Consider the following 13,114-nt stretch of genomic DNA (forward strand, 5'->3'; position numbering starts at 1 on the left):
ATTTGTTATAATTGATTACCTGGACTGAACATAGATGTAGGCCTACTACTGCCAAATCGCAAGGCTGCTTAAGATTTACCTAAATTGAACAATTAAGAACAGTAACAAACATATTAAATTATGATCTATTATTTAAAGTATTCATTTATTTAAGTATTATTTAAATTGATTAAATTGATAAAATGTTGATTTATTTTATATTAAATAATGTGTAGGAAAGCAGTCCAGGTGTTAAGCGGTTATCCAAGGGTTGTGTAATGCCATTACAGTTCTTTTGTAACATGAAACAAGTTGTTTCCTGAAAGTGAAAGGTTTACAAGCCCCAGGCCCTTACCCCTTTAGATTCAGACAGGCCCGCCCATTAGTTAGAGGGCTGTCAACTTCCAGAAACGTATATAGCCTATGAAATATCATCGTTACATTCTTTTATTGTGTAAGGAAAGCATACAAAATACACAGGCCTGGTTGTTACATGTACACCAGTTTGGGGGGGGGGGCAATTATGCAAATTGGAACGTTGTCGTAAAAATGTCTCGTGCACATTTTCTAATCATTCGATTTGGGGTTGGCAGTGTAACATTGTGGCGGCTGTGGTGATTAGCCTACTACTAGCCTCTCATTTCAATTGACTCCTATTTAGATCAATTTCTCGATGGATTTTGGTAACGTTACTGCGGGGACTGGGAGGGAGGAGGAAGGGTGGAGTTGCTGCGCCTGCTGCTGCTCGATCCTCAAACGGGGGTGTGTACAGAAGACAGTTTAAAATCCTACAGACATGCGTATTGGATTTCGGGGTTCAAGGGAAAACGCCATATTGGAAACCGTAGTGTAGGCTAACAGTTTACAGCTAGCGGTTTGAAAAAGGACCACTTATTGATCCCCGGTTTCTTGGGCGTTTTAATACTATTTGCTTCTCTCTCCATTCGCCACAACCCTGTTTTTTTCTGAACGTCTATCTAAGTATAGGAAAGCGTAATTACTGAGCGGGGAACACGCCGGTTTGCGAGGAAGGGGTTGTTTTAAAAATTAAGTTGAATGGATCCGAGGGTTGCTTGGATTCAGCCGGAACAGAAAGGACCTGCGAACGCTTTATGGATGCATGTCTGGGAAACGTCTCAGGTAGTCCGGGCTGCTAACTCGGGCCAGCATCACAGTAATATCTGTGTCAATTCTCCAGCGCTGGACGGTCTCAAAAATGTTGGGGTCGCGGCGACATCAAGCAAAGGCGTCTGCAGCAGCAATTCAGCCAGCACCGTAAGCAGCCACCAGAGCAATGCAAATAACGGCAGCACTACTAATGTTAACTCAAGAAATGGCACTACTGCAATACCACCTGGATTTGTAACGTTAACGAACGGTGGTGCTCAAAACTGTTTGATTCCTTCGTCGTTACACACTAACGGATTAAAGGTAGGTGTTGCTGAGGAGGCCAAAATGTCTCTAAAGACGGGCTCAGTTTCTTCGTCGTCCTCAGTGGAATCTGGAGCGGACAGTCCATCTTCCAAATGCTCGTTGGGAAGGACTAGTGGCAATGTTAACATTAGCGGCAATGTTCTCACGGGGAATGTGAACATGAATGTTGTGGGGGCTCCCAACCTGATTTTTAGTTTCAGCGAAAATATGTTTAACAGCGTCAACCATCATCACCACCACCACCATCATCATCATCACCAACGCCATCCCCATCAGGAGCAACAGCAGTACAATATTCAACAAAACTGTATCAAGCGCCACCCGCTTAACCCGTCTGCAACCCACAATCACTACAATCACCACCATCATCCAGGCCGAAGGAAAAGTGACAACAAGGCGAGCACGTATGGAATAAACTACCAGCTGTCTAATCTGAGCAATGGCAATTATCTCAGTTCTGGGACGCCGTGGAAGACGAGAAGATACAGCCCAGGGGTGGACGGGTGAGATTTTTTTTTCTGTCACGTTGAACAAGGCCATAGTTTCAAACTGGATTACAATTAATGTCCCGTGTCCCTTTTCTTTTGGCGTCCTCAGCATTGCCCATTTCTGGGGTTTCTACAAGTAGTCACGACGCTAAGGCTAGCTACTACTCCAACTCTGAAGTTACTCAATGCTGTTAGGTTTGTACAGAAGCCCTACCAAAAGCTAACGTTAGCTGGCTGTTACCAGCCCTCCTGCACTCTACCGTGAGGTTTTGTGGCTAAGCTAATCTTAGCCAATCGTATCTCTGCAAGCTAGCCCTTAGCTAGTAGTAGGCAGATGTTAGCGGCTAGCGCTGCTCTGATTTTTTTTTAGGTGATTGTAGATAACGCTAACCGAAGGAACACTTGCCTGTCCCACACCTAACTGAAGCTAGATACAGCCAACTTATTTTTCCACATGGGTTCAATTAATATTACTATTTGAAAACGAGCAGTGTATTTCAAGCAGTAGTCGCAGTGTTCAGGCTGCTTGAAGTGTTGGGTTGTTAGACTGACTTAAATTATTAACATGGAAGAAACTGTTGTTTCAGAACATGGGGAAAAGGGCAATGTGTTGTCCAAACCTGATGTCGTTAATACAACAACATGGTACACCTTACTAAGGGCAAAAAAAAAACCCATCTCTTGCTGTAGTGGAGGTGTATATTTGAATCCAGTCCCCCTCGTGTTTTGCAAGAAGATAGGTTTCTGTTTTCATAATTGGGGTGAACTTGGGATCAGATGGGCAAAATGTATTCATTCTACACTAATGGAATGCAGTAATATCCCAGTTCTATCGCACGTGAGTTGAGAAGAGTTCACATCACAACCAGGCAGTAAGGAACATGTGCATGTCAAGTGGATGTAGCAAACCTTTCGTAACCCCAACCTATACGGCTACGGTCATGGGAGGAGGTGTTCAATCTGTTGCATGAACTTGCGATATTTGCAATGGGGCGGTTGCACCCATCTGAAACTTTTCTCAAGTGATTTAAGCGGTCAGTCAAAACAGTGTTGTGGTTTTGCAGAATTTGAATATATTTAGTTTCATTTTGAAATGGTTCACTTCACACATGCCTGGCTTAGGACTTGACATTTCAACATCTAACGATTCTGGAAATAAATTACTGCACAAACAAAGAAACAATGTAATTATTTTGGCAAACAGAGCCTAATGTCAGCAACTTTTAACCAATAAGTTGATGAAGGTGTGATAAGTGCCACTAAACTGAAGCACTCTGCTATGCTCCTCCTACTCTGTGCACCCTGCCACTCAACAGGACAAGTTTTACAACCATCTAACTTTACATGATGTCCTACCCAGTCTTTATTTCACAAAAATGTCAAATATTGTAGTTTTATATCAGATTGTGGGGTTCTTAAATCCAGATGATGCTTAGCCAGCTACTTTTTTCATATCTGTTATATCAGCTTGATAAACTACTTGAGTTTCATTTTATTTTAAAACAAATTACCCAAATGTTATTAATGTTAATGTTTTTTTTTTCTCTCTATCAGATTGTGGGGATCTTAAAATGTTACAGTACTGTTTCTGGAAACAAGCTGATTTTTCACATCCCTTGGAGTTAAATAATTGGAGGTAGCATTTGCATAGCCAGACTCAGAAAACGTCTGGAATACCAGGAGAAACATACCGCTCAATTCGTTAACCCCAGGGGAGCGGTAAAAATGAGCTTATTATCAGAAACTGTACTGTATTGGTATTGGTACGGGACAGCCGTGGCCTGGTGGTTAGGGAGTTAGGGAGTTGGTCTGTCAATCTGGGGGTTGTAGGTTCGAATCCCCCCTGACCTCTCCCTACACCTCCATCCATGACTGAATTGCCCTTGAGCAAGGCACGTAACCCCACATTGCTCCAGGGAATGTAACCAATACCCTGACAAATAGTAAATGTAAGTCGCTCTGGATAAAAAGCGTCTGCCAAATGTAATGTAATGTAAAACATGTAATGTACGGTATTGTATTGCTTATATCTGATTAGTAGAAAGAGTAAAAGTCTGCACACTTTAGCTCCGCTTTGAAAACGCATTCAGGTCATACAACGTTTCTACCCGGGTCGAAACGTTGTATGACCTGAATGCGTTTTCAAAGCGGAGCTACCGTGACTTTCTAGACTCTCTAGTCTTTCTACTATCAGATACACCTTTGTCCTGCACCTTGGTGGCCTCAGAGAGGTGGCATGTGCATACCTTTGCTCTTATGAAGATTTAACTGACCTATCTCTCCCTCCCCCTAATGGACTACAGTCTTAACTGACCTATCTCTCCCTCCCCCTAATGGTACAGTATTAATTCAAATCCAGGACCCTGTGTCTCGAAAGCATCTTTGCTAACCAGTTAGCAACTTAGTAAGTTGTCAATGGGAAATTGCATTGCAACCAAGTAAGTTGCTAACTTGGTTAGCAATGACGCTGTCAAGAAGCACACTCCAGATGAGTAACTAACACACATCCCCTCCCCCTCCCCGTCCCGCCAGGCTTCACGAGGAGATTGTGGGGTTCGAATCCCCCCTGACCTCTCCCTACACCTCCATCCATGACTGAAGTGCCCTTGAGCAAGGCACCTAACCCCACATTGCTCCAGGAAATGTCTTATGAAGATTTGACTGACATATCTCCCCTTCCCCTAATGGTACAGTATTGCTTCAAATCCAGATGAGTAACTAACACATACCCCACCCACCCCCCTCCCGGCAGGCTTCACGAGGAGATTGTGGACTTCTACAACTTCATGTCACCGCGGCCGGAGGAAGCTGACATGAGGCAGGAGGTGGTGGACCGCATAGAGAGGGTCATCAAGGAGCTGTGGCCCACCGCAGACGTGAGTAAAACGTCTAACACCCGTATCCATAATGCAAGGTCTGCAACAACAGGGAGGGACATTCGGAGTAGTAGTGGGGACAAGCCCTGGAGTAGTAGCTTCAGTAGGACGGGGGGTCTTGATTGTTGCACTTGTTCAACAAGGGTTGACGACCACTGTACTAACGCCCCCCTTGACCTCTTCATAAGCCTGACGCACTCCTTAGCATCATAAAATACATAGACTAATCGCCCCCTATTTGAACCTGATCAACTCTCCCTAAGGTCCCCAGAGCCCCTGTTGAGAAACGCTATGTCAGTAGAACAGGGATATTTCACATGCCCCAAAGTAAATGAGGACTCCAGCCTCTTCTATTGGATGATTTACCTCTTAACCCATTGATGCCTGATGTTGCGTTGCGCAACATTGGCCCTGGAGCTGCATTACGCAACATTCAGGCTCATGAGATTTGAGACAACTTTATTAAAAATCTCTGTTTGATTGCGATGAATGAACACATTCTAATGAAAGATGAGTTTCTTAGCGTTTAAATGCAACTTAATGCATTTTTTTATGTGCTTCAGAAGCTGAGATATTTAGGTTTTTATTGGCTGAGGGCAGCTTTCAGCATTCAGCACCCTTTTTTGCAGGTGCCTTAGGCGTCAATGGGTTAACTTAACCTGGGTTACTCCTGAACCAGCTTTGTAGTATAGGCCCCAAAGGTCGCAACACATGCGGATGCACTCAAATAGTCTTCCCTGCCTCAGCTCGGGATCTTCATGTTTGTAAGATCCGCTTTAGGACTCCAGTCACCACAATTATGTGCAAGGACGTATTTTAAGTAAGAAGTGATGTTGATGGACATTGTAGATGTAATTCATGGGTGTGTGTTGCTAAATTCAGCTGCTTTTCCCCCTTGTTCTTAAAATTTGAATGCAGTATACAGTCATGTAAACGCATGTTGATCGAGAATGTGTGTGTATTTTTTTCCGTTTCAGGTGCAAATCTTTGGTAGCTTTAGCACTGGGCTCTACCTCCCTACCAGGTAAGACTGCCATGTGTGCACGTTAAAGCCCTACTGAATACCATTTCTGGAAGTCATGTCAAGTCGGTTTTATTGTCAATTTCTTTACATGCGCTGGTCATACAATTAATTGAAATGACTTTTCTTACTTTCCCATGCAGACAGACATACAGTATATCACGAAAGTGAATACACCCCTCACAGTTTTGCAGATTTTTGAGTATATCTTTTCATAGGAAAGCATTACAGAAATGTAACTTTGACACAATGATTAGTGACTTTTTAACAACATATTTAACCACTTAAATTTCTTGTTCACTCAGAAAAAAACAAAATACAGCCATTAATGTTTGAACATGTACTCACAAAAGTGAGTACACCCCAGATTAAAATCCGGTAGAGAAGGGGCTATGTTGGCTCGAATCGTCTCGAAATGAAACGAAATGAAAAGGGATGACAAGGGAGGTCATCAGTGTGCGTTTCAACCTTTCTTTGCATTGAACTTTTACATTTTGAGTCTGCATCTGGCTTAAATAGATTGGTGTGAGATTTGAATGCAATCATATGGAGAATATCATGATCTGCTTCAGTAGTCACAGTGCATGTTGACATGCATGTTTCTTTTAGGTGTATTTCAGATTGCCAATGTTGACAGCATTCATGCATCCCTAAACCATGTCAGTCCCACTACCATGCTTGGCTTATGAGAGGATGCACCTTTTTTGTAAAACTCACTTGTTTACCACCACACATGCTTGACACCATCTAAAGCAAATTTGTTTATCTTGGTCTCTTCAGATCACACAACATGGTTCCAGTGATCCATATCCTTGGTCTGTTCATCTCTCTTGAGACCAAGATAAACAAATTTGCTTTAGATGGTGTCAAGCATGTGTGGTGGTAAACAAGTGAGTTGTACAAAAAGGTGTATCCTCTCATAAGCCAAGCATGGTAGTGGGACTGACATGGTTTGGGGATGCATGAATGCTGTCAACATTGGCAATCTGAAATACACCTAAAAGAAACATACATGTCAACATGCACTGTGACTACTGAAGCAGATCATGATATTCTCCATAGGATTGCATTCAAATCTCACACCAATCTATTTAAGCCAGATGCAGACTCAAAATGTAAAAGTTCAATGCAAAGAAAGGTTGAAACGCACATTTAAGACCTCCCTTGTCATCCCTTTTCATTTCGTTTCATTTCGAGACGATTCGAGCCAACATAGCCCCTTCTCTACCAGATTTTAATCTGGGGTGTACTCACTTTTGTGAGTACATGTTCAAACATTAATGGCTGTATTTTGTTTTTTTCTGAGTGAACAAGAAATTTAAGCGGTTAAATATGTTGTTAAAAGGTCACTAATCATTGTGTCAAAGTTACATTTCTGTAATGCTTTCCTATGAAAAGATATACTCAAACATCTGCAAAACTGTGAGGGGTGTATTCACTTTCGTGATATACTGTATACACTAGACTCTAGGTGTGGACATAGACAATTAGACATAGACAGTATACATGCATTACACCTAGAGTACCTATACAATACCCATACAGTATAAAATGCAAGACTGGGCAACAGCAGACATGCATAGAGCATATATTAAGCTCATTTTACACATCCCCTGGAGTTAAATCATTGTGTTTTAACCTTTCTCTAGTACCTCTAGCCATTTTCTGAGTCTGGCAAAGTGAAGTCTACCTCAAAGATAGCAAGTAACATTAACTCTAATGGGTTTGGCTAGCTGGTCTCATGGGATTCAATGATGGTTACTTGCTTGGAACTGTAAGTAACATCACCAGACAAAGACAACTGTAAAATCGCTAAGTTGAACATTTAGTCTTTATGTAGATTTCCAGTAAGTAATCAGAAGTAAGGGGAAGAATTGTCTTTATGTTTGAGTCGAGATATTTGTATTTCATATCGATGTTGCCGTGCGTTAGGCACTTTATCTAGTCACTCGGTTATGCCCGTTTATATGTAGCTGAGGTAATTCATTCCAAGTACTCATAATACTTTGTTGTATATTTGTTTCTTATAGACCACACACACACACACCCAAAGCAACTATACAGTCCCTTCATCAAACCCAATGGCTATCTAAGTTGTAATCCCTTCTTCAAGAATAAAGAACCTTCACTTGAGAAAATAATGGACTTGTGCATTCATAAGAGTTCTGACCGACTCTCCACAGCGTTCTGAAACATCCAAGAACCATCTCACTTTAATCCCCTCAAACACGAAAAGTAGTATGAGGGATGTGCCCACATCCAGTAGAACAGGGGCTGGATCAAACAAAGGCTTGTAAATGAAGGAAGAATCTGCACACTGTTGCTGCTCACCGCTTTATTCAACACACCGTTTTGACCTCAGGCGGTTTTCTCAGGTAGATGCCTATACACCTGATGAAGACCTCATGAGGTCTGCAACGGTGTGCAGATTTGTCCCTCTTTTAAGCTGCTGTAAAAACTCAATTATCTTACTCCAGGCTACTAATTTCTCTTGTTAGTTTATTTTCCTTTCTTCGTTTCCTTTGTTTTCCCCTCCTGTCAAGAAGCTAGTTAGGACTCTTCTCTTTCATGAATATCCACTACACTAATGCTTGAGCTGATGTGTACCGGTATGTGTGTGTACTCAATTCAATCCTGTGTTCATGTACATTAACAAACGTCCCCTACTTAGTATCTGCACTTATTGTTCTGATTAGGGCTGGGTATCGCAGTCATGTTCCTGTATCGATTCAATTTCGATTCTTAGGGCTTTGAATCGATTAATCACGATTCAATTCGATTCGATTCGATTCATTCCGAATCGATTCAATCCGTGCCCTTCTTGGTGCCAGGATTTCCCCCAAAAGATACTGTTGCCTATTTTTATATATAAATGACAAAGGGTTGTGGCTTGACAGTGTTAACAGATTGCTATATTGTCTAATCTTGTAACAAAGGCCTCAATTGTGAATACCTACTTTTTCTCATTTGCAATTAAACAAAAAGAACAAAAGAAAAAGAACCAAAAAAATCGATTGTTGTGCTGACAGCTGGGAAACTCGATTATCTGAATTTAAATCCACGGAGGATCGATTATCGAGGCGATTAGTTTACAAGCACAAGTTCTGAGGAGGCAATTTCCCTGGACTTTGTTTCTACTTGTGATTTCGGCTAAGATTATGTCCTCGATTGTAAGTCGCTTTGATTAAAAGAGCGTCTGCCGAATGCAATGTAATGTCTGGAAAGCAGAGAATTGAATGAGTGACAGCGTTTTTAAAAACACGTGAATGCGATTCATTGGCTGAGAGGGAACGATGCATAAATGATGTAACGGGGAAATCCCCAATCTCGCGTTGTGATTGGTTGACAATCCTGGGGAATGATGACAAGAGTAAGCGTTTGACAGCCGGGTACTTCGAATCTCCCTGGTAGAATTTACGCAGGCTCCCATTTGAATGTAATGTTAAACTCATTAGGCTGCCTTCTCCTGTGTCCGTGTAGTGATATCGACCTGGTGGTGTTCGGAAAGTGGGAGAGGCCTCCACTTCAACAGCTGGAGCAGGCGCTCCGCAAACACAACGTGGCCGAACCCTACTCCATCAAAGTACTGGACAAGGCGACGGTGAGTACGGTGCACAGTGCGGTCCCACCTTTAAAGGTTTTGAACTTTTGAAAATGTATTGATGTGACCAAACTTATTTAATGTATTTATTCAATTATTCATATCATTGTTGATTTTTGGCCATGAAATAGCCACAGTTGCATATTTGGAAATAAATGTAAACAAACAAACGTTGCACAGTGCAGAGGGCTATACTATGAAGCTGGTTCAGGAGTAAAGCAGGTGAAGAGGTAAATCATCTCTAAGCAGTGCAGGGCTGCACACTACAACATTTAAAACCCCTCTACTCTCATAGATGGCGCTGTGCAAGGTCTACTGTAGGCAGCAAGAACAGCGCTCTGTCCAGTGTCCATCTTTAAAGGGCAGATTCTAGTTCAGCAGCAGTGCCGTTGGTTCTGGTCGCTAACCACTGTTGATGTTATAGATCTGCGCACGAGGTCTCATGTCGTTAGCCACATTTGGCTACATAGCTACAAGGCTACAGCACAGTAGTCAGACTGCAGGCATTGTGCCGCGAGTGCTAAACTGATGTTTTGTTTGTTACTTACTAATTCAGCAATTGTAGCTTAATTTATTTACACACACTAGAAAGGAAGCGTTCGTATTTCACAGAATATTGACAGTTTGGCTCTCGTGAACTACCGTAGAACTGTGCTGCCACGAGAACACGGAAGTAGCGAGACGACCAATCACAGCGCCTTTTCTCTGCGACCTTTGCAACCGTCTGATGTGTAGTCAGGATTTTCTCGAGGCGCGCAACGATGGTTGCAGAGCCTCTGCGCGGGGTGGCGTGGTCACGGACAGACGGTTGCACAGGATCTGCAACAGTCAGCGCCAATAATTATAAATTGTCCTTAAGAATGGAAGGGGTTTAACCCATTGATGCCCAAAATACTAATGCCTAAGCTCTTTTTTAGGGAAAGGTGCCATTAGCCTATGATAACCTAAATATCTCAGCTTTTAAATGCAATTTATTTCATGTTATGCGTTTCGGACACTAGCCTATTTGGGAAACTCCAACTCCCATTGTCATTGTGACACAGCACTACACTGCACACAACGAAATTGCATTTATGCCTCACCCGTGCAAGGGTGCAGCCCTCAATGGCGCCCCAAGGGAGCAGGACGTTAGCATGCTCAGGGTACCTCAGTCATGGAGGAGGATGGGGGAGAGCACTGGTTGATTACTCCCCCCACCAACCTGGGGGGTCGGGAGTCGAACTTTTGGGCTACAAGTCTGACACCCTAACCGCTTACCCATGACTGCCCATGTTCCGCTCAGGTGCCCATCATCAAGCTGACGGACCAGGACTCTGAAATGAAGGTGGACATCAGCTTCAATGTGGAGACCGGCGTGAAGGCCGCACGCTTCATCAAGGACTACACAAAGGTACCGTGTGTCTGTATGTCTGTCTGTCTGTCTGTGTCTGGGCTTTAAATTAACACCAGCCAATTGGCCAAATGCTGGTGAAATTTCAGTTTGGCTGATGGAATAGACCAACTTACCAGCCACTTTGACCCATTAGGTTAGGGAGTGTGTGTTTGGCTTGTAAGATTAACATATATTAGGCATTTTGGCTGGTGATGAATAAAGTTAATTTAGAGCGTGTGTGTGTGACCTTAAGGCAAACCAGGGGCGTGTCTCTCCAGTAATTAGACTAGACGAGATCCAACTGGCCAGGATTTCCAACTAGGCCAAATTTTTGTTGGAACTGATCTCAACTCTGGACCCAAAAAAAGAAGCGTGGGTAGAGTGGGCCGTATTTTCTTTTTTCTTTTACTTTTTTTTTTTTTCTTCTCAGCCTCTCGCTGATTGGAACTTTACTTCGAGACGTGGATGTGATACGTTTGATTTCCCCCCTCCCTGTGTATTTGGAGTGCATGTGTGTTTGTCAGCTGTTGAAAGACACATCCCGACTGCGAGGAGTAGATTACGGGAGAAGTGTAAACATTATAAAAGCCATGTGAGCATGCGTGCTGAGTGATGTGGAGGGTGTGAGAGCAAGTCAGTAAGGAGCAGTAGGGCTGTAACGATATTGTATCGAACTGAGAAATGGTGATACACAGAGTCACGATCATACGGTCAACTATCATAGTCTTTATTCATGGAGTGTATAATGTTGGCAAATGTGAAATGTGTGGCAAATGTAGGTCATGAATCGTGATACAAACCGAATCCTGAGGTGAGTGTATCGTTACAGCCCCAGTGCTGAGTGATGTGAAGGGTATGAGATCAAGTCAGTAAGGGGCAGCGTTTAGACATGCGTCTCTCCGGTGCTTGCACGCCACAATAGCCTGCAGTCTAAATGCAAACAGGCACGCTCCAACATTCAAATTCCCTTTGCAGGCACGGTCGGATTAATGCACAGGCTAGATATGACTGCAGCCTAGCCCCCCCCTCTACAGGCTAGATATGGCTGCAGCCTAGGGCCCCCCTCTACAGGCTAGATATGACTGCAGCCTAGGCCCCCCCCTCTACAGGCTAGATATGGCTGCAGCCTAGGGCCCCCCTCTACAGGCTAGATATGGCTGCAGCCTAGGGCCCCCCTCTACAGGCTAGATATGACTGCAGCCTAGGGCCCCCCTCTACAGGCTAGATATGACTGCAGCCTAGGGCCCCCCTCTACAGGCTAGATATGGCTGCAGCCTAGGGCCCCCCTCTACAGGCTAGATATGGCTGCAGCCTATCTGTGGGCCCACAGTAACCTGTAGCCTAGGGGCCCCATACCATCTTAATCCGGTCCTGTGGGGGCCCACAGTAACCTGTAGCCTAGGGGCCCCATACTGTCTTAACCCGGTCCTGTTTGCAGCCACGAGACTGGGATGAGCTTACTGTCAAGAATCCCCTCGTCTTCTCTACCCCCAGTTGACCCTGGAGTAGTTGTGTGTGTGTGTGTGTGTGTGTGTGTGTGTGTGTGTGTGTGCCTGTGTGTGTGCCTGTGTGTGTGCCTGTGTGTGTGCCTGTGTGTGTGCCTGTGTGTGTGCCTGTGTGTGTGTGTGCGTAAGCGGGCAGTAAAGTGAAATCAGTGCTCAAGTTTGCCGCCACGTTGAGTTTGTATCTGAGAAATGTGGAAAACCCCAGCAGTATGTTTTTACTGTGTTGCGCAGTTGAGCAGCTTGTCAGCTTTTTGCACTTGATTTAAGTTGGGTGTCGACTTACACACATCCTGTTCACTTCATGAGGTTACGTTTAACACAGCATAGGATAACACCGTGGTTCTCAGCTTTTTTTTAAACAAATGCCCCATTGGCCTCATCATAAGCCTCCCAACGCCCCATTGACCTCATCATAAGCCTCCCAAAGCCCCCTTGACCTCATCATAAGCCTCCCAAAGCCCCCTTGACCTCATCATAAGCCTGCCAATGCCCCCTTGACCTCATCATAAGCCTGCCAATGCCCCCTTGACCTCATCATAAGCCTGCCAATGCCCCCTTGACCTCATCATAAGCCTGCCAATGCCCCCTTGACCTCATCATAAGCCTGCCAATGCCCCCTTGACCTCATCATAAGCCTCCCAACGCCCCCTTGACCTCATCATAAGCCTCCCAAAGCCCCCTTGACCTCATCATAAGCCTCCCAAAGCCCCCTTGACCTCATCATAAGCCTCCCAAAGCCCCCTTGACCTCATCATAAGCCTCCCAATGCCCCCTTGACCTCATCATAAGCCTCCCAACGCCCCCTTGACCTCATCATAAGCCTGCCAATGCCCCCTTG

General features: G+C 44.1%; 1 protein-coding gene across 2 annotated transcripts in view; it reads left to right on the forward strand.

The window, feature by feature from the left end:
* Positions 1-697: 697 nt before the first annotated feature.
* The window catches only part of tent4a (terminal nucleotidyltransferase 4A), a 32,161-nt gene continuing 19,744 nt past the window's right edge, over positions 698-13,114 (forward strand). Inside the window, exons 1-5 of one of the 2 annotated variants that reach the window (XM_063186079.1) lie at positions 698-1,916; positions 4,654-4,777; positions 5,755-5,801; positions 9,279-9,399; positions 10,682-10,789. In XM_063186079.1, the coding sequence (XP_063042149.1) occupies positions 1,036-1,916; positions 4,654-4,777; positions 5,755-5,801; positions 9,279-9,399; positions 10,682-10,789 (1,281 nt within the window). In that variant the 5' untranslated portion in view covers positions 698-1,035. The remainder of the gene's footprint in view (positions 1,917-4,653; positions 4,778-5,754; positions 5,802-9,278; positions 9,400-10,681; positions 10,790-13,114) is intronic. The other variant, XM_063186080.1, reaches the window with a different exon arrangement.

Source organism: Engraulis encrasicolus, chromosome 20 (genome assembly GCF_034702125.1).
Source record: "Engraulis encrasicolus isolate BLACKSEA-1 chromosome 20, IST_EnEncr_1.0, whole genome shotgun sequence".
Taxonomy (NCBI): Eukaryota; Metazoa; Chordata; class Actinopteri; order Clupeiformes; family Engraulidae; genus Engraulis; species Engraulis encrasicolus.